The sequence below is a fragment of the Amphiprion ocellaris genome, chromosome 6, assembly GCF_022539595.1.
Source record: "Amphiprion ocellaris isolate individual 3 ecotype Okinawa chromosome 6, ASM2253959v1, whole genome shotgun sequence".
In the NCBI taxonomy this organism is placed as follows: Eukaryota; Metazoa; Chordata; class Actinopteri; family Pomacentridae; genus Amphiprion; species Amphiprion ocellaris.
Window position 1 is genome coordinate 17,032,957 of NC_072771.1, and position 15,931 is coordinate 17,048,887.

The following is a 15,931-nucleotide window of genomic DNA, read 5'->3' on the forward strand; positions in this document are numbered from 1 at the left end:
CTTTCTGAAGGTCCTTGAACTACTTATGCTTTTGTTATGTGCCATACAGTGGAAAAACCAAACTAAATCCAGGCTTTAAATCATCAATATCATTTTTTTTCCCAATATATCCCATTTTAAAATTGTATTAATTTTATAAATTTTAAATTCTAAACATGTATATGTCTATTCATTGATTCAACTGCCAACCAAAATTTATTTGAATTGAAAATAATTACTTATTGTGTCAAATATTGCTATTTAACAGAAATGTGATTAATTTCGGTTAATTAATTACAAAGCCTGTAATTAGAATTTTTTAATCACATCCCACCACTAGTATTAATATTTACCTGTTTTACATATATTGTATTATATATATAAAATGGGCAAGTATAAGGATTTGAGCAAGTTTGACAAGACGATTGGGTCAGAGCATCTCCAAACTGCAGCTTTTGTGGGGTGTTCCTGGTCTGCAGTGGTCAGTATCTATCAAAAGTGGTCCAAGGAAGGAACAGTGATGAACCAGCGACACGGTCATGGGTGACCAAGGCTCACTGATGCACGTGTGGAGTGAAAGCTGACCTGTGTTGTCTGATCGAACAGGTGAGCTACTGTTGCCTCAGATTGCTGAAAAAGTTGATGCTGGTTCTGATAGGGAGGTGTCAGAATACACAGTGCATCGCAGTTTGTTGTGTTTGGGGCTGCATAGCTGCAGACCAGTCAGGGTGTCTATTCTGACCCCTGTGCCCCGTTGAAAGCACCAACAATGGGCATGTGAGCATCAGAACTGGACCACGGAGCAATGGAAGAAGGTGGATGGCTGGGTGTGTGTGAGTTGCTTGCCTGAGGAACACATGGCACCAGGTTGCACTATGGAAGGAAGACAAGCCAGTGGAGGCAGTGTGATGCTTTGGACAATGTTCTGCTGGGAAACCTTGGGTCCTGCCATCCATGTGGATGTTACTTTGACACGTACCACCTACCTAAGCATTGCTGCAAACCATGTACACCCTTTAATGGAAGCAGGATTCCCTGATGGCCGTGACCTCCTTCAGCAGGATAATGCACCGTGCCACAAAGCAAAACTGGTTCAGGAATGGTTTAAGGAGCACAATAATCAGTTTGAGGTGTTGACTTGGTCTCCAGATTCCCCAGATCTCAATCCAATCAAGCATCTGTGGGATGTGCTGGACAAACAAGTCCTATCCATGGAGGCCCCACCTCGCAACTTAAAGGACTTAAAGGATCTGCTGCTAACATCTTGGTGCCAGATACCACAGCACACCTTCAGGGTCTAGTTGGAGTCCATGATTTGATGGGTCTAGCTAGAGATATGATGTTTAAGCATGTTCTCTCAGCAGGTTTTGTTTGTTGTTTCTGAGCTTTTAGCTAGTTTGTGTGTCTGTGACAAAGCCAGAGGGGTTTAGTATAAACTGAGATTAATAGGTTGACAAAGTATGCTAAACCCAGAGTTTTTTATGTCATGAAGATAACTCTCTTAATCTGCTAGATCACTATGGTAACAGATGTTGCACAGCTAACCTGCTACCAGTACTTTTACTGTTCAGAGTTGGGATTCCTGATGATTCTCTGTGAGTGGTGCAGATTCTTAGCTAAGCGAAATTGTTCCATGTGCTATGTGCGTGTTACATGTTGAGCTGTACTTTAGTAATGCCAGCCACAGGCAGCAAATTATGTGTTTCCTTGCATGCATTTAGTTGATGATGCAAAGAAAAGACATTTATGTTTGGCTCTGATTTGCTGCCAAGTAAGTTGCAGACAGTCGAACTTGGATCAGAAAGGTGTTTTTTCTGCTGTATTTTTATCACAATAAGTATTCAATCAATTATATTAATTTCACTTTGATTTATCTAAAATCTAAAGTGATTTCTGCATATCCTTCATTATGGGATAGCATCAAACCTAAATGCACCTCTTGAATAACATATTTAAGTGAACTGAGTTTAAAGTTTCAGAGCTTGTATGTGTAGCTGCCACTTTAGAAATAAATAAATACATAAATTTACATGATTAAGAGTTTAGCAGCATCATTCTCTTGCCTTGTTTGCGGTAGCAGTGCTTTTTACCACAATTTTATTTTGTAGTCTTCACAGCTCTCCATTACAACAACCTGCTGAAGTAGAAGGCCCACCATTGGTCCATTTAGTGAGGAAGAATAGAGAAAGGATTTGTCAAATGCCCCTTTTAGTCCAAGCACACAGAGCCTGATGAAGACAATCTGGTTAACCAAGAAAACTGATAACCACATTCATGATACCTGTTCTCTCTGACTGGAGTTTTAGGTTTCATAAAGCCACCTAACACAAACAAAGCCTGGCTGTGTTAGACTTGCTTCATGTTACACCCCACAGCCGTGAGCCTTTGCATTTCCATGAACTGGAAATCTGTAATCCCTAAAAAAAAAAAAAAAAAAAAGAATAACAACAGACCACTGTGTATTCATGGTGCAGGGAGTCAATCTCCAAAGTTTACAGTCCATATAAAAAAAAATAACTTCCTGCCCACACATAGCACTTAGTAGGTCATACTGTATGCTTGATGTGTTGGTTCAGAGTCTTCTCTAGACTCAGTTGCAATAAAATATGCATGTTTACGAGAGCTGCCTTTGTTACAAGGTGCTTGCTGCTCCGCCGTGCGAGATGAAGGTTACCATGTGAACTGAATGACAGTCTGCAGAAGTCTTGGCCAGCGAATCCAGCTGGGGATGAGTAAGCCTCCGCGTCTGAGTGGGCAACAGCAATGGGCTGCTAGCGTTTGCTTCTTGGTTGCAACACTGATCATCAGATGTTCTCGGTGGCCCTTTAGTCAGAGAAAGGCTTTCAGCTGCCAAAACATGGAAATAAAACCGGTTTATTTTCTGATAAGACAGCAGTTTCTCTATATAACACTGCATTATTGAATCCAGCATTGTCACAGGGAAATGAATAGATATCTCAGCACTACATAGCACCCTCCTTTATCTCTGTAGGAGTCTGTTGTGGATGCGTGAGTCATTGTTTAGTTTCTATTGAGGTAAAAGTCTCATCTGACATCTTTGTGGTCATGCAGTGGGATTATCAGATTTACAACCGTCTCTAGAGCCTCTCATACACTCTGAACCTGCTATTTCAAATTAGCCTTGTGTGCCAGTTGCCTCACATTTTATTATAGATTCTAGTTCATCCTTTTTGCTCTGCTCCTATCACTCCCCTTTCATCAGTCTTTTCATTATGCAGGCCTGTGATAGCAGCAGAATAGGTCTTCTTGTTTTTTTCAATCATTATCATTCATTCTCTTCTCCTCTGCCTTGTTTACATTATTTCTCCTTCTTCCCTCCTTCCTGTCCCTTTGTGCTCTTCAGTAGTAGTGTGTTAGACATCAGCAGGCAGGTAGTGTAGCGTTCGATGGCTCAGAGAGGTCAGAACCCGGTGAAAGTGGCAGCTTCATTTTGGATTCCTCAGCATGCTGAGGCTTGTGTTTCATTGTGGGCAAATGGACAGAGTACGTAGGAAAAAAGTGAGAGAAGGAAGGAAAGAAAGTGGAATCCAGACTAGGCTACTCCTTTTGACACTGCTGCATGGTGTTTAATATGCCTGATAGTGGGTGCCTCGCTGAGGTGTTATACCCAGGACAGAATGCTGCAGAGCTGAGGAGCTTAGACAGTAAATCCTGCCTCCATCCCATTTTTCATTTCACCCGTATTCCCTTCTTTTACATTTGCATTCATATCTAGGCCTCTCTGCTTTTACATATCTCTCCCATGATCACATAATTCAGTATCCCTCCTTCTCTTCTCTTACCTCACTTCCTCACCCTTCCTCCCTGTGTGCGTGTCATTTCATTTGTCCTTGTGTGTGTGGAGGGATGTGCTAGTTGACCTCTGGGAGTTACTCTTGTTTTTCCTGTAAATCTGTGATTCAGCAGTCAGTCTGCATTTTGCTGCGCATACATACACATGCACACACACACATACACACACACACACACACACACACACACACACACACGGTCTTCCAGGCGGCAGACGAGTACAGTATTAGTGGAGTGCAAGCATCTGTGCCTGCGCATACAGACTTAAGCTGTAGAAGTTATGTAACTTACTCTGCCATTTCAAATGATTTGAAATCACAAGTGCTTGCTGTGCTGGACTAGATTACAGTGTGTCTGGGCCAGCAGTTTGTGCAATATAGTCATATACTAAGTCGTGTAGAGCATGCTAAGAGGAACTGCTGCATGGGTTCTAGGTAGGAGAGGGGAATCCTCTCTTAAAGATCCTGACCTTGAAGTGTATGTATAGGGAGCTGTTGATTTAAGAGATACCAAATTAGCTGTAAATTTACACTATGTACTGATTATATCTGAGTGTGATAGTCCCAGTAAAAATCAAAGTGCCTTTTGAGATTCAGGATGTTGTCTGCCTGCAATATTCAGAGGAGTAGCATTCACCTTTATTCATATTTAGTTGTGAAGTTAACCTAAAAGGTTTTGCAAGAAGAACTGGGTGCTTTAAATCCACCCTGGGGCACATTTTTCTCCACTGCATGCCTGTCTAAATATGATATCTGCTGTTTGCATAAAATCGCCCCCTGGTAGAAAAATTTTATTTTTTTCATGCCATAAGCAGAATTATTACCGTATCCATCATTACCCATCATGCATATTCAACACAACAAGGAATAAAAGAGAGAGAGAGCGAGAGAGAAAGAGGATGAGAGAGGGAGAGAGAGAGAGAGAGAGAGAGTAATGAGGTTATCCCTGCTCACCAGAGATTATACACAGAGCTTTCCCAACTCTGAAAGATCAGAAGACTGAACACTGAGAGTAGGATGGGGAAAGCCTCCTGTGTTAATTAGTCATTGCAGAAATAATACTGTAGTATGTGAACCTCATTTAATCAAGATGTAGCTGTGCAGTGAACACACAGTAGAGTCAGCAGCAACAGAAATAGCTAAAGTAAACCACATGGAGTTTAAACCACATGCTACTGCCGTGCTGTCCCGAGGGAACTCTCCATGGTGCTGAACACCCAGACGACTGTGTGCAGAGCTCAGGCTCCAGGCTGGCATACATTGCTTTGTGCTAAATGCTAAAAACAGCATGCTAAGATGCTCACAAAATACTTGCTAATGCTGCCATTAAGTAACCGAGTTTGCCATCATAATTTTGCAGTTTTAGCACACATAGTGACGCAGATGATTGTTTTGTCGTTAATTTTGGTGATAATTTGGTTCATTAAAAACAACGTATCTGATGCTTTAGTTTATTAAAAATAAAACTGACTTGATGATGGCGCTAGATGTTAAAGCGCGAGGGAGTCAATAGATTTAGTACAAATCATCTTTAGGGAAAAAACTTCATAGAAAACCATTCAATGCCTGCTGAGATGAACTGAATGAAAGAAAAAAGAAACAGCATGCAAATGGTGTTCATTTCTGACTTAGAGATGAAGATAAAAATCTCAGTATTGCTGTTACTGTTAGAAATCTGTTACATTTAGCCACTTGTGCACAATACATGTTTGAGCTGTTCAACTGGTAACTAATTCTTGACAGTTAATCTCCACTCTAGTCTGATTTGCCTTTAAAGGACAATGATCTGATAGTTTCACCAGCACACAGACACTTCTGTGACCAGTGACTATTGGGAAAACACCTTAAAATGCAGCTTTATTCAAATGACATGGTGCCACAGATGAGAAAAGAAAAACAAGAACATGCTGTTGGCATGCGGGATGCTGGATGTCACTTAGGACTGTAGCCAAGGAGCTGAATGTCCACGTGTCAGACATCGTGATCCCGTCCCCCCAAAGGTTCTCCAGCCTCTCCGAGCCCTTCAGGAGGAGTGGAACAAAACTACATAAGCAGACATGTGACTCCTTACTGATTTTATCATCTGTGACCCAACTCTTGCTCTATTCTATTATTATTTCCATTATAGTCTGTACTTGGTTATTTCCTGATATCGGTTCTGTTGTAACAATAAATACTTATTTTTCTATGTAAATCACAAAAGCCTTTAGGACATATTGTCTGTAAACACTGAATACTGTACAAATCTTTGTGACAATCACTTAATGGATGTTTAAATATTGCACAAGATACGTTAAAGGTTGAGGGGCAACAGGGTTCATCCTTTGGGGTACCCTATCAGCATAACTTGGCTAAAAAACCTGTATCTGAATAAGCAACATTTAATTTCATCTTAACGTTTCTTTATTTATTTGGATGGGACAGTGCATATTAATGAATGTACAATCTCATAATAGTTGACACAAGGTTGCAGTAAATAAGCCGGATTTAGCACAAAGCTAATTTCCGTTCGTTGTCCCATACGTAAAAGAAAAACATACAGGATTATAGATGTACAAAAAGCATTATAGTAAAACAAAGACAACAATGATAAATTAATTCCAGCTAGGTTAAACCTACCCTGAAGTGCTATTATTTAGTAACACATTTTTTTTTTTTTTTTTTGTGAACTGGTAAATAAGTGAGATATGCTAAGCTGCAAGCAGTAATTCCTGATTGACTCATGTCAGTGATTCCTTTAATTCTGTAAAAGTCAACAAATGCAAAAAAAAAAAAGTCTACACCACATGTTCCTACAGAATAAGATTTTCTTGTAGGTTGGACAAAGTCATGAAAAGATCTTAGGCCGTATTTAAGCGAAACAGTGAATCATTCATATTTGAGAAGCTGAAAACTAAGATGAAATAACAAAACTGTGGTTGACTGATTTTCTGTCACCACGGAATCACCAAATCTTTTCACATATTTTCAAAAGTGTGATCAGTCACAGCAGTGAGACCTCCTAATAGATAAATGTTTTTAGTACAAACCATTTTTTCTAGACTTTAGGTCACAACACGAAAAAGATATAGATTTTTGGATATGTTGCGGAATTAAACAGAAATTGAAATGGACCCTGAATATAGTACATAAGAGACATGTAGGTACAGGGGTATAGATCACTGTGGATTCACCTCTCTCTTGCATGCATTTGCATTAGTGCCGCTGAGGCACAAATGCTAGACACAGCCTAAGGGGATGGTCTTTCTCATCTATCTTCATCTGCTGCACAGTAAACGCCTCTTCACTTATACAGGAGCTCATTACTCACAATGGCAGCCATTTGAATCTTTTATCAGAGGGATTTTTAATTGAACATTGGCAAATGTGCTCCAAACAAATGGGCCTCACCCCAGCCTGAGAGCTACGGGTTTGTATGTGTGTGTGAGGGTTTGTGTGTGTCTGTAAGCGTGCAAGTGAAATATTCATCGTGCAAGTTAGCAAAATGTCGCAGCCGTCTGGTTCTGAAAACTGTGCACATTAGATACCAGCCCACATGGGAGATGGCAAGCTGTCTGCGGAGGCTCTGTGTGATTCACTCGCAGGAAATCATTTAGAGTCAACATGGTAGCGTATATCGTGTATGTGTATATTTTTTTCAAGATGTCCAATGTTGTCAGTTCCTTTCATGGTTTTAATATTTCATTCATACTTGTATGTACTTATTATTGAGTGTGTTGTGAGGAAGAGTAGTGGAATCTTTGATCTCTGACATCCCAAGAAACTACATAAATAAGCTTTCAATCCAAGCTGAACAGGAAAATGAGGCATTTTCTGTCCTTGTTATTTGAAATGTCAGCATTGTTTTCCACTCTTCAGTAGAGATACTGAATAATGGGTTTCGGTTGAGTTAAATCTAGGATTTAGTGAAAAGTTTGCACAGTCTAACCTCACTATGATCATTTTAATGCACAACTTAAACTATTCTGTAGTTTTCATCAAATCCCAAACATAGAAAGCATTGAAATAATTCTCAAACATAATTTTAAGATACCTCAAGGGAGCTCTCATCTGAACTTTCCATCCCAATTCAGTTTAATCATGAAACTCTCACTTTGGAGTACATGTTATTTTCACATCTTTCTGTTTCTGTGACAGTTTAATCATTAAAAGATTAGAAATGATCTGTATGTAATTATGCATACAATGACCATACAGTTGCGCTAGATCACTGGTGGACCAACTACCACAGATAAAGGGTCAAAGATTTAATCATGCCAACTGTCACTCGCCTACAGTGAAACGCCACAGGGTTAGAGATCACAATAGGGCCCAAGCTTATTCCTCCTCCTTCCGCTCGTCCTGTTCTCCGACCTTATTGCTCACTGTCTTACTAAATATTGTCAGGACTCGCGGGTCAACTGAGAAGCCAGCAGATGTAGCAAAGTAAAAAAATCTTCCATTTGAATGGATTCCAATATACATTCAAAGTCAAACCAAGCTGCGAGCAGAGCTGTGCTGAAGTGCACATTCATGCATTCTCACATGCAGCATGTAGTGTGTGCTGTGGGCTCCTGGTGGCTCCGCTGGTGCTTATTTTAGTCCTGCTCGGGGACATGTGCTGCTACACTGCCATAATGTGTGTGTGTGTGTGTGTGTGTGTGTGTGTGTGTGTGTGTGTGTGCGCACAGGGGTGGCACATACTGACACAGATAAAATCCTGTTTAATTCTATACACTAATCTTGGAACATCCAGCTGCACTCTCACCCCCATCCATAGCAAGGATGGTCCTCATACACCGATAGAAAGCTCCGTCTGCCGATGAACAGAGGATCATGTTAGTGATGTAACGCTGTCATAAACTGTATACTGTAAGAGCAGTGCAATAGCAGGCTTTGCATTGGAGAATAGCCATGAAGAAGCTGAGTGTTCTCTGTTTAAATCGCTACGTTTCTCATCAGAATGCATCCAAATCTGCCAGAAAATGTCGTCTCCATATTAGCATTGAGTTATAAAAAAATAAGAGACGCACCTGGCTTTGTTGGGGATATCCCATTTCTCTGTGTCTGCCCCTACTGAGAAACACCAGTGGAGCTGTCTGAGCAACACTGATAGACTGAGCAAGTCATCCTCCGTAGTGGCTGTGGCAGACTTTAGTCATGTTTTGGCTCTAATCACACATTGTGAAGAAGGCTGAACTTCATTTCATTGTAATTCCAGCTAATGCAGCATTCAGCTGTCGGCTCAGTTAAATGCTGCTTGATGCAAACACAACAGGCCTCAGGAGGAAATAATGCACACCTGTTGAACATTATGTTATTACAAACTGACAGAGTGTAGTCTGTTGTACATGTGAAGACATATTTATGTTTTTACATTTGACTGGTGTTGTTTATGTATCTGTCTGTCTCTGTGCATTGGCCCTGTTATGTTAAATGATATGAATAAAGGCTGCATTCTGTATCATACCCCAGCACTGATATTGTGCACACTGAGGCCTTTAAACACACAGCTCACCCATGTAACGCGTACATCCCTCATTACTCATTGGATTATTGATTTATTGTAAAGCTTGTCAAAGTTTTCAGCCTTCGTGCTGGCAGCAGCAGCGGTGGAGGCATTACGTTTTCAGTTTGTCCTTGTAGCAATCCAGTTCTCATGAACGTGGTATCTTAGGAATGTCTGCATGGAATTGCTTTAAACATTCACTTTGGCTCAACGCTAAGCTGATTTTGAGTTTGGTGGTCAAAGATCAAATGTTACTGTGGCTTAACAAAACAAATTTTTGGCCATAAGTCAAGCATTCATTGGCGATATCCAAAAGGTCAAGGGTCAGCTTCTCTGTGACATCACAATGTGCTGCAAAAATACTTTTCTGGTCAATATTTAATGTCATAACTTGACATTAATCACTGATCTTCTACACTGTTGTGCTGAAAATGTGGGTGAAGCATCCACAACTTAGAATTTGTGTCTTCTTTGCAGCAACATCCATATTTGAATCTTTGTTTACTCTCATGGCTCATGCTGGTTTTCTATCAGAATCAGATATATTGACCAAACATGTGAACAAACAACAAATAATTTGACTATGGTTTTTATCTCTCTAAAGGAATTTACACACTAGTAGAGTAGGCATGCAGAAGATCAAGAACAACAAAGCTGAATTAAGGCACTTAAAATCAACTTCTGTAGTTGGTGGAGGCATACAACAGTGAGGCAGTAATTTTAGTTTGTTAAATATTTCTTGTCACATTGTTGTGTAGTCAAAGGTAGCCCAAGAACTTTAATTGTAAACATAATTATGTTTCCATTGAGTGTTACTTACCATAATAGATGTATCACCAATGTATGTGTTTATCTTTTGGTTCCTTCCTCCTAAAACAGATAGATAGATAGATAGATAGATAGATAGATAGATAGATAGATAGATAGATAGATAGATAGATAGATAGATAGATAGATAGATAGATAGATAGATAGATAGATAGATAGATAGATAGACAGACAGACAGACAGACAGACAGACAGACAGACAGACAGACAGACAGACAGACAGACAGACAGACAGATAGACAGATAGATAGATAGATAGATAAATTCTTTATTTTTGTGTCATGCACACAAGCGTGCTCAACACACATGGGTTTACAAGACACCAATATACTAGCATTGCAGCAATACATCCAAAACACACATTATTCTGCTGCTCAGTTCTCAAACAAAACATGTTGCCTTTTATCCCAAAGAAATTCCGCCATGAAAAAGGTTCCCGTTCTAAAACATATCTCTAGTTTTTCATGGTCATCCAACCAATAGAATCAAAATAAACAGAGGACGCCTTCCTGAAAAGTACCTCCCTTCATATACAGGACTGGAAAACATAAATTGTTTCTTCACCTAAATTAAACAACAAACAAAGTCTGTCCCTCTCTGGAGCAGCATTAAACCTCCCAGTCTCTAAGCTAAAGGTAATGTCCCTGAGGATAACTGTGCACACAGGGATCTCTGTCTTTTGCTTATATTATACTTCACATAAGGTTTGACACTGTATCTGTCCTTTATAAGACAATACGTTCGTAATTTGGATTTATACCAAATATCAACAGACCATTTTTCTCAAAATCTAAGAAAAATATTACTCCTCATCTCTTGAATATCACAGAATAACCTATTATGAAAAATAAATGATGAGTTAGTTGTTCAAGTGAAACAAAGATTTTAGCTCATTTGCCCAGGGGTGATGATTGGAGATGCCCCAATTCAATATCTTTTTTGTGATTCTCTGATTGGACATCTTCACCAATCTATTCCAAAGGCAAAGCATTTGGCATTTATGTCTGATGTTTGGAGGTTCCCATCCCATATCTCCAGTAATACATAGACTCCAAGAAATGATCGAATTGCTCTATGATCCACTGTATTACAGCTAAAAACATTTGCAAAGGCAGTTTTTTAATATTACATTTTAAGTGCTGCATATTTACATCAGTGCCACCTTTGAGTTCTCCGGCTTTGCAGGTGTCATGCTTTCTTGGCTCATTATAGCCACTTGCAGATCATTTCCTTTGTACTGAACCACTGCCAGGAAGGCGGCACATCACCTGAATGCCAACATATGCACTGCTGTTCATTAGACAAATAAAACCTGTGCTTTTCCTGCAGTGAAAAAAGTCTTCAGATTCAACAATCTGTAAACATGGTGAAATAAAACTAAAAACTCATAGTTCCAATGTCAGTAAACATGCCGACATGCTTATGTCAGATGGTGTAAATTGTTATTATCATATTTACTTAACAGTACAATGTTAGTGTTGTCGTTGTGAGCATGTTAATGTTTAGGTTAAAGCATCTCTGTGTCTAAGAATAACTTCACTGAGGAGTTCTCACGGCTGCTGAGTCGTGTTCATTTACAAAAGCAGGGTCAAACTGAGTAAGTCTTTTAAACTGATTTCTGTTTGATCTTTTCCATCACATTGTTTGTAAAAGACTGCACCTTATCATCCTCAGCCATTCAATATTAAACATTCTGGCCTCCTGTCTGTTTCCCTGACATGAAAACATTTTGTAATATCTAATAGATAATCTGTGGAATCTCTGTGTTCCACACACGCATACGTATACTCATGAACCCACACACATGCTCTCACGCACCTAAATGCTGCTTCTCACCCTGCCTGCTTTCACTCAGTTCTCTCAGGAAGCTTCTGTTCCTGACAAACCATAGCAGCCGTCCTTAGCTTTTTTTCCCTCTCCCCAGGAGACTGAGATCAGCACCAGCAGGAAGGAGTGTGAAGCACTTGAGGCAGAGGTGAAGAAAAAGAATCAAACATGTCAGACTTTGGTAAGTGCTCCAAAAATATACCTTGGCCTCTGGATGAAAAGACGGAGGCTAAAATTGATTTGTATCTGAGAGCCTCGCCCGCTATCATCACACACAGACATCCCCTGAGAAAATGAGTGGCAGTGATAGCATGGTTTTCAGGCTGTGAGTGAAATTAAAAATATGTGAGCAATTAATTGCAGGCTGCTGTATCTGTGGGGGTTTTGCGAGCACGAGGAATACATTTGAGAGTAAGAGACGGCCTTTGCTGTGGTAATTAGTTATTGTGTTTTTGCACAAACCTAAAAAATGGAGTGTCTGGTGCTGAGATGCATCTAAACATGTTGTATATTGCAAATGGTGTCCTCAGGCTGTGGCTATTATTGGTCTCTTTTGTACACATATATACAGAAATACGCAACAATACTTGTGTTCAGTGACCACTGTAAAAGGTCAGAGGTATGTTACACAACTCTTGTATTTTCACATGGTGTTTGGTGTTTCTTGAAGGACGTTTTCTCACAATGCCCCAGAAATGTCATTCTGCCAGCTGGAGTGGCTTTGACTCAGTACAAAAGGTAAAGGCAGGAAAAAAAGATGAAACGGAGGGATCCTGCTGAGAAGAAAAAACTCCACATCTTCTTGGCATTTTAGCTGTGGGCTGTTTGAAGACCCCCTCCAATGAACATCAAGCTTCTTTTTATTTTTGACATTGTTACGCGTCTGTGTTTTCTGTTTTCATATATATATGCTAGGAGACATTCCTTGAGTGAAATAGGCTGTCAAAACCATGGCTGAACATTTCTGCCTTGAAGCTGCAGTGTACCGATGACAGCTTCAAAAATGAAGATTCAGACAGCCAAGATTTTCACAACTTTAGAAGCCAATTCCAACATCTTTCCTGCCGGTATCATTAATATTCTTCAGAATCTGTTTTCAGTTTGGCGGTGTGAGGCTAAGTTACTCCCGTATTGCAAGTGTTGCATGGAGTAGTTTTACATCGTCTGCGCTTATGTGAGCTGGTGTGCTCGAGCTGCAGTGACTATGTAGCACTGAATTTTTGGGCTTTTAGATAAAGGCTTTGTATTAGTCATGTGTACACTGTAAAAAATGTTTGTACATTTTACGGTGAAAAACTGTCAAACCATGATGGTGAAAATCTGTAAACTCTAAAACAGTGTGATGCAGTTTATATAACACTGAATCAGTTTGGTTAATCAGGAGAAAAGTGTGTTTTGTTTTTTTTTTAAATATATTTCCCAACTCCTGCACAGTTTTTAATGTAAAAATGCTGTAATGTGTATAACAATACTTCAATTTTTGCATTTAATTCTCAGAAAGAATGCAGCTTTCTACAGCTAAATGTACATACTGTTGTACTATTAATGGAAACATGCTGCAATATTTAGAACAAGTAACATGGCAATTTCTGCATTTATTACATGTAAAAATTACAGTTTGTTCCCGGTCAAATTCATGTACTTCTGTGTTAATAACGGACATATACTTTAATATTTATGACAACTTTAATCACATATTTTTAATGTTGAATACACTAACTGTTGTGCTGATATTGGAAAAATGCTGTAATATTTATAAAAAGTTACACAAAATTTATATAGTATTTTCATGTAAATTTTCACATTTTTAAAGGTTAAAACTTATTTTTTTACAGTAAAATATGGGATGAAGCACGTTTTTTTTAAACCATAAAATCAACAATATCAATACATTTCTTTACTGTAAATGTAGGAAATATTTTACCGTAGTTTTATGGTAGCATTGTGGCAACTACAGCTGCCAGAATTTTACCGTAAAAACAGCAGTTTTTTTTTCCAGTGTAGCTCTTAATTCAGTTCAAATTACATAATGTTGTTTCTACTGAGCATACTGCGATGGGAGCAGCTTAACAGTTAGCAACGCCTCCATGTTGAAGTGATGCTAATGGCTGCCAAATGTCAACTCCTGTATAGCTACCAAGAACTGTTTTCTATGGCAATTGTTCCCCTCCTGTGTTGTATTTCAGAAGGGAAACATTCTGTACCTGCGACAAGAGGAGTTGTCAGGTTTCAGCAGTTTCTCACAGCAAGAGGACTCATACATGGTTCAGGTCTGACAGATTTTACCATTACAGCTGTGGGAGTCCTGCTAAGCACAATGACTAATCACTTTATATCACAGCGTACTGAGATGGAGAACTCAGCAGACAGCGTCTTACCGCTATAATGGTCCAGCAGTTCTTGCTAAAGTGGAGTCCCAAGGGCTCTGCTGCCAAAAGCCTAATTTTATTTGATTCCACAAGAATTTTAGAGAATAAGTGTAGATATTTATCCTGGGCTTACAATGTGATTTTTGAGCTGGAAAGAAATCGATATGAGGGGTTTGTATGACTGACATAAAAGCCTCTTCATGGGATTGGAAGTTTAGCACTACATAAAAATTAAACATGACGCAGAAGTAGACAGAGAGTTGTGCAGACGGCCTAAAATGAGATTTTTCCTATGAAAGGTAAAATCTGGAGGGATGCGGCAGTAATTTAAATGGCACACTTTTCTCTTAGACAATTTAAATTCATTCCCTGGTGCCCCCAAGCCCTCCTCTTTAGACAAACTGTCTTTGTGTGTGGCTCTCTGCCCCAAGTAAACACTCCATTAGGACTGCTTTCTTTGCTGCCCTCCTCTCTCGCTCCCTGCCCACAGCAGCACTTCCGTCCTCGCCCATTGTCAGCCTGCTGAGTCCAGGGGAAGCTACCCAAAGGACAAACTGTCCCCAAATGGTGAGCAGAAATGGCAGGCTGGTCTCCACAGACTGCAGCAGCACAGCTCTTATCTCCTCCTGCACCAAGCTTCCAGAACAGAGACGTAAACACAGACAAGACCAATGAACGCCATTGTGAGAGGATGGCGAGTTGACAGTAATGTCACTCCCTGTTTGGTCTAAAGTGACTTACCTCTCTCTCTCTCTCTGTCTCTCTCTCTCTCTCTCCTGCTGTCTCCCTCTCAGTGCTAGTCCTAAAATACAGATTGTACATACAGAATCAGGTGCAGCTGTTAGTGATTCTGCACCTGCTCTGCTGGAGGATTTTTAACATTTATTTACCAAACACTCACAGCCTATATAGGAATGTACGTAGATTTTTATTATCAAGTGTCAAAATTCCAGGTTTTGTTAATGTCTCCTCAGTGTGAGTTCAGCTGTCGTGTATATAAACACATAGACTGAGTGTTTCAGTGACAGTAAACACTGTCATCGCCATCTGGCACCTCCACCTTCCTGGGTATCGGGTGTTTAACTACAGACCATCAGCCTCTGCTAGCATTTAAAGCCTGTTACCATGGCGACAAGCATTAGCTGTGCCAGCATCGCTCGAATATGTATCAGTGCTGATCGCAGATCAATACTGAAGCAGACAACAGGTGGACTCAACAAGTCCGAGAGCTGATCTGCGTCGCTTTGCCCTCGAATTTCTCTCAATAGCGGAGGTGAAATGTGCTTTTGTGGTCAGATTCACGGTTATCATGAGCTGTTTGTAAACACAGACACCTTCTGTCAAAGGTGTGATTGGCATCTTCTGTTGCTTGAACACATGGCAGGCATTTTGAAAAAGCAAAAATTGATTTTAAGATAGACACTAATTCCCCGTCGTATTTTTTTCTCTCTTTTTTTGTACAGTAAAATCCGATATTCATTAGCCCTGAAAATGTTCTCCCATTGTACTTTATGTTTGTGACTTGTTTGTTTATTTATGTCACATGTGCAATGCAAAGAAGACTTCTGGTATGTGGAGCTACAGTGATGCAGAGTATCACTTTAAAAGTAGAGAAAAAGAGCAATTGT

The 15,931-nt window shown here is 39.8% G+C and overlaps 1 protein-coding gene across 25 annotated transcripts in view; it reads left to right on the top strand.

Annotated features, from left to right (window-relative positions):
• Nucleotides 1-15,931, top strand: part of rimbp2b (RIMS binding protein 2b) — a 100,265-nt gene that overhangs the window by 43,692 nt on the left and 40,642 nt on the right. For 21 of the 25 annotated variants that reach the window (XR_004849033.2, XM_055011223.1, XM_035957541.2 and 18 more), the window contains one exon: nucleotides 12,032-12,115. The exons of 2 other annotated variants lie outside the window; for them this stretch is intronic. Coding sequence is in view for 19 of the 23 variants with exons in the window: in XM_055011223.1 (XP_054867198.1) it covers nucleotides 12,032-12,115 (84 nt within the window). In the remaining 4 variants the exon portion in view is untranslated. The remainder of the gene's footprint in view (nucleotides 1-12,031; nucleotides 12,116-15,931) is intronic. 2 more of the 25 variants (XM_035957542.2, XM_055011227.1) reach the window with 1 other exon arrangement.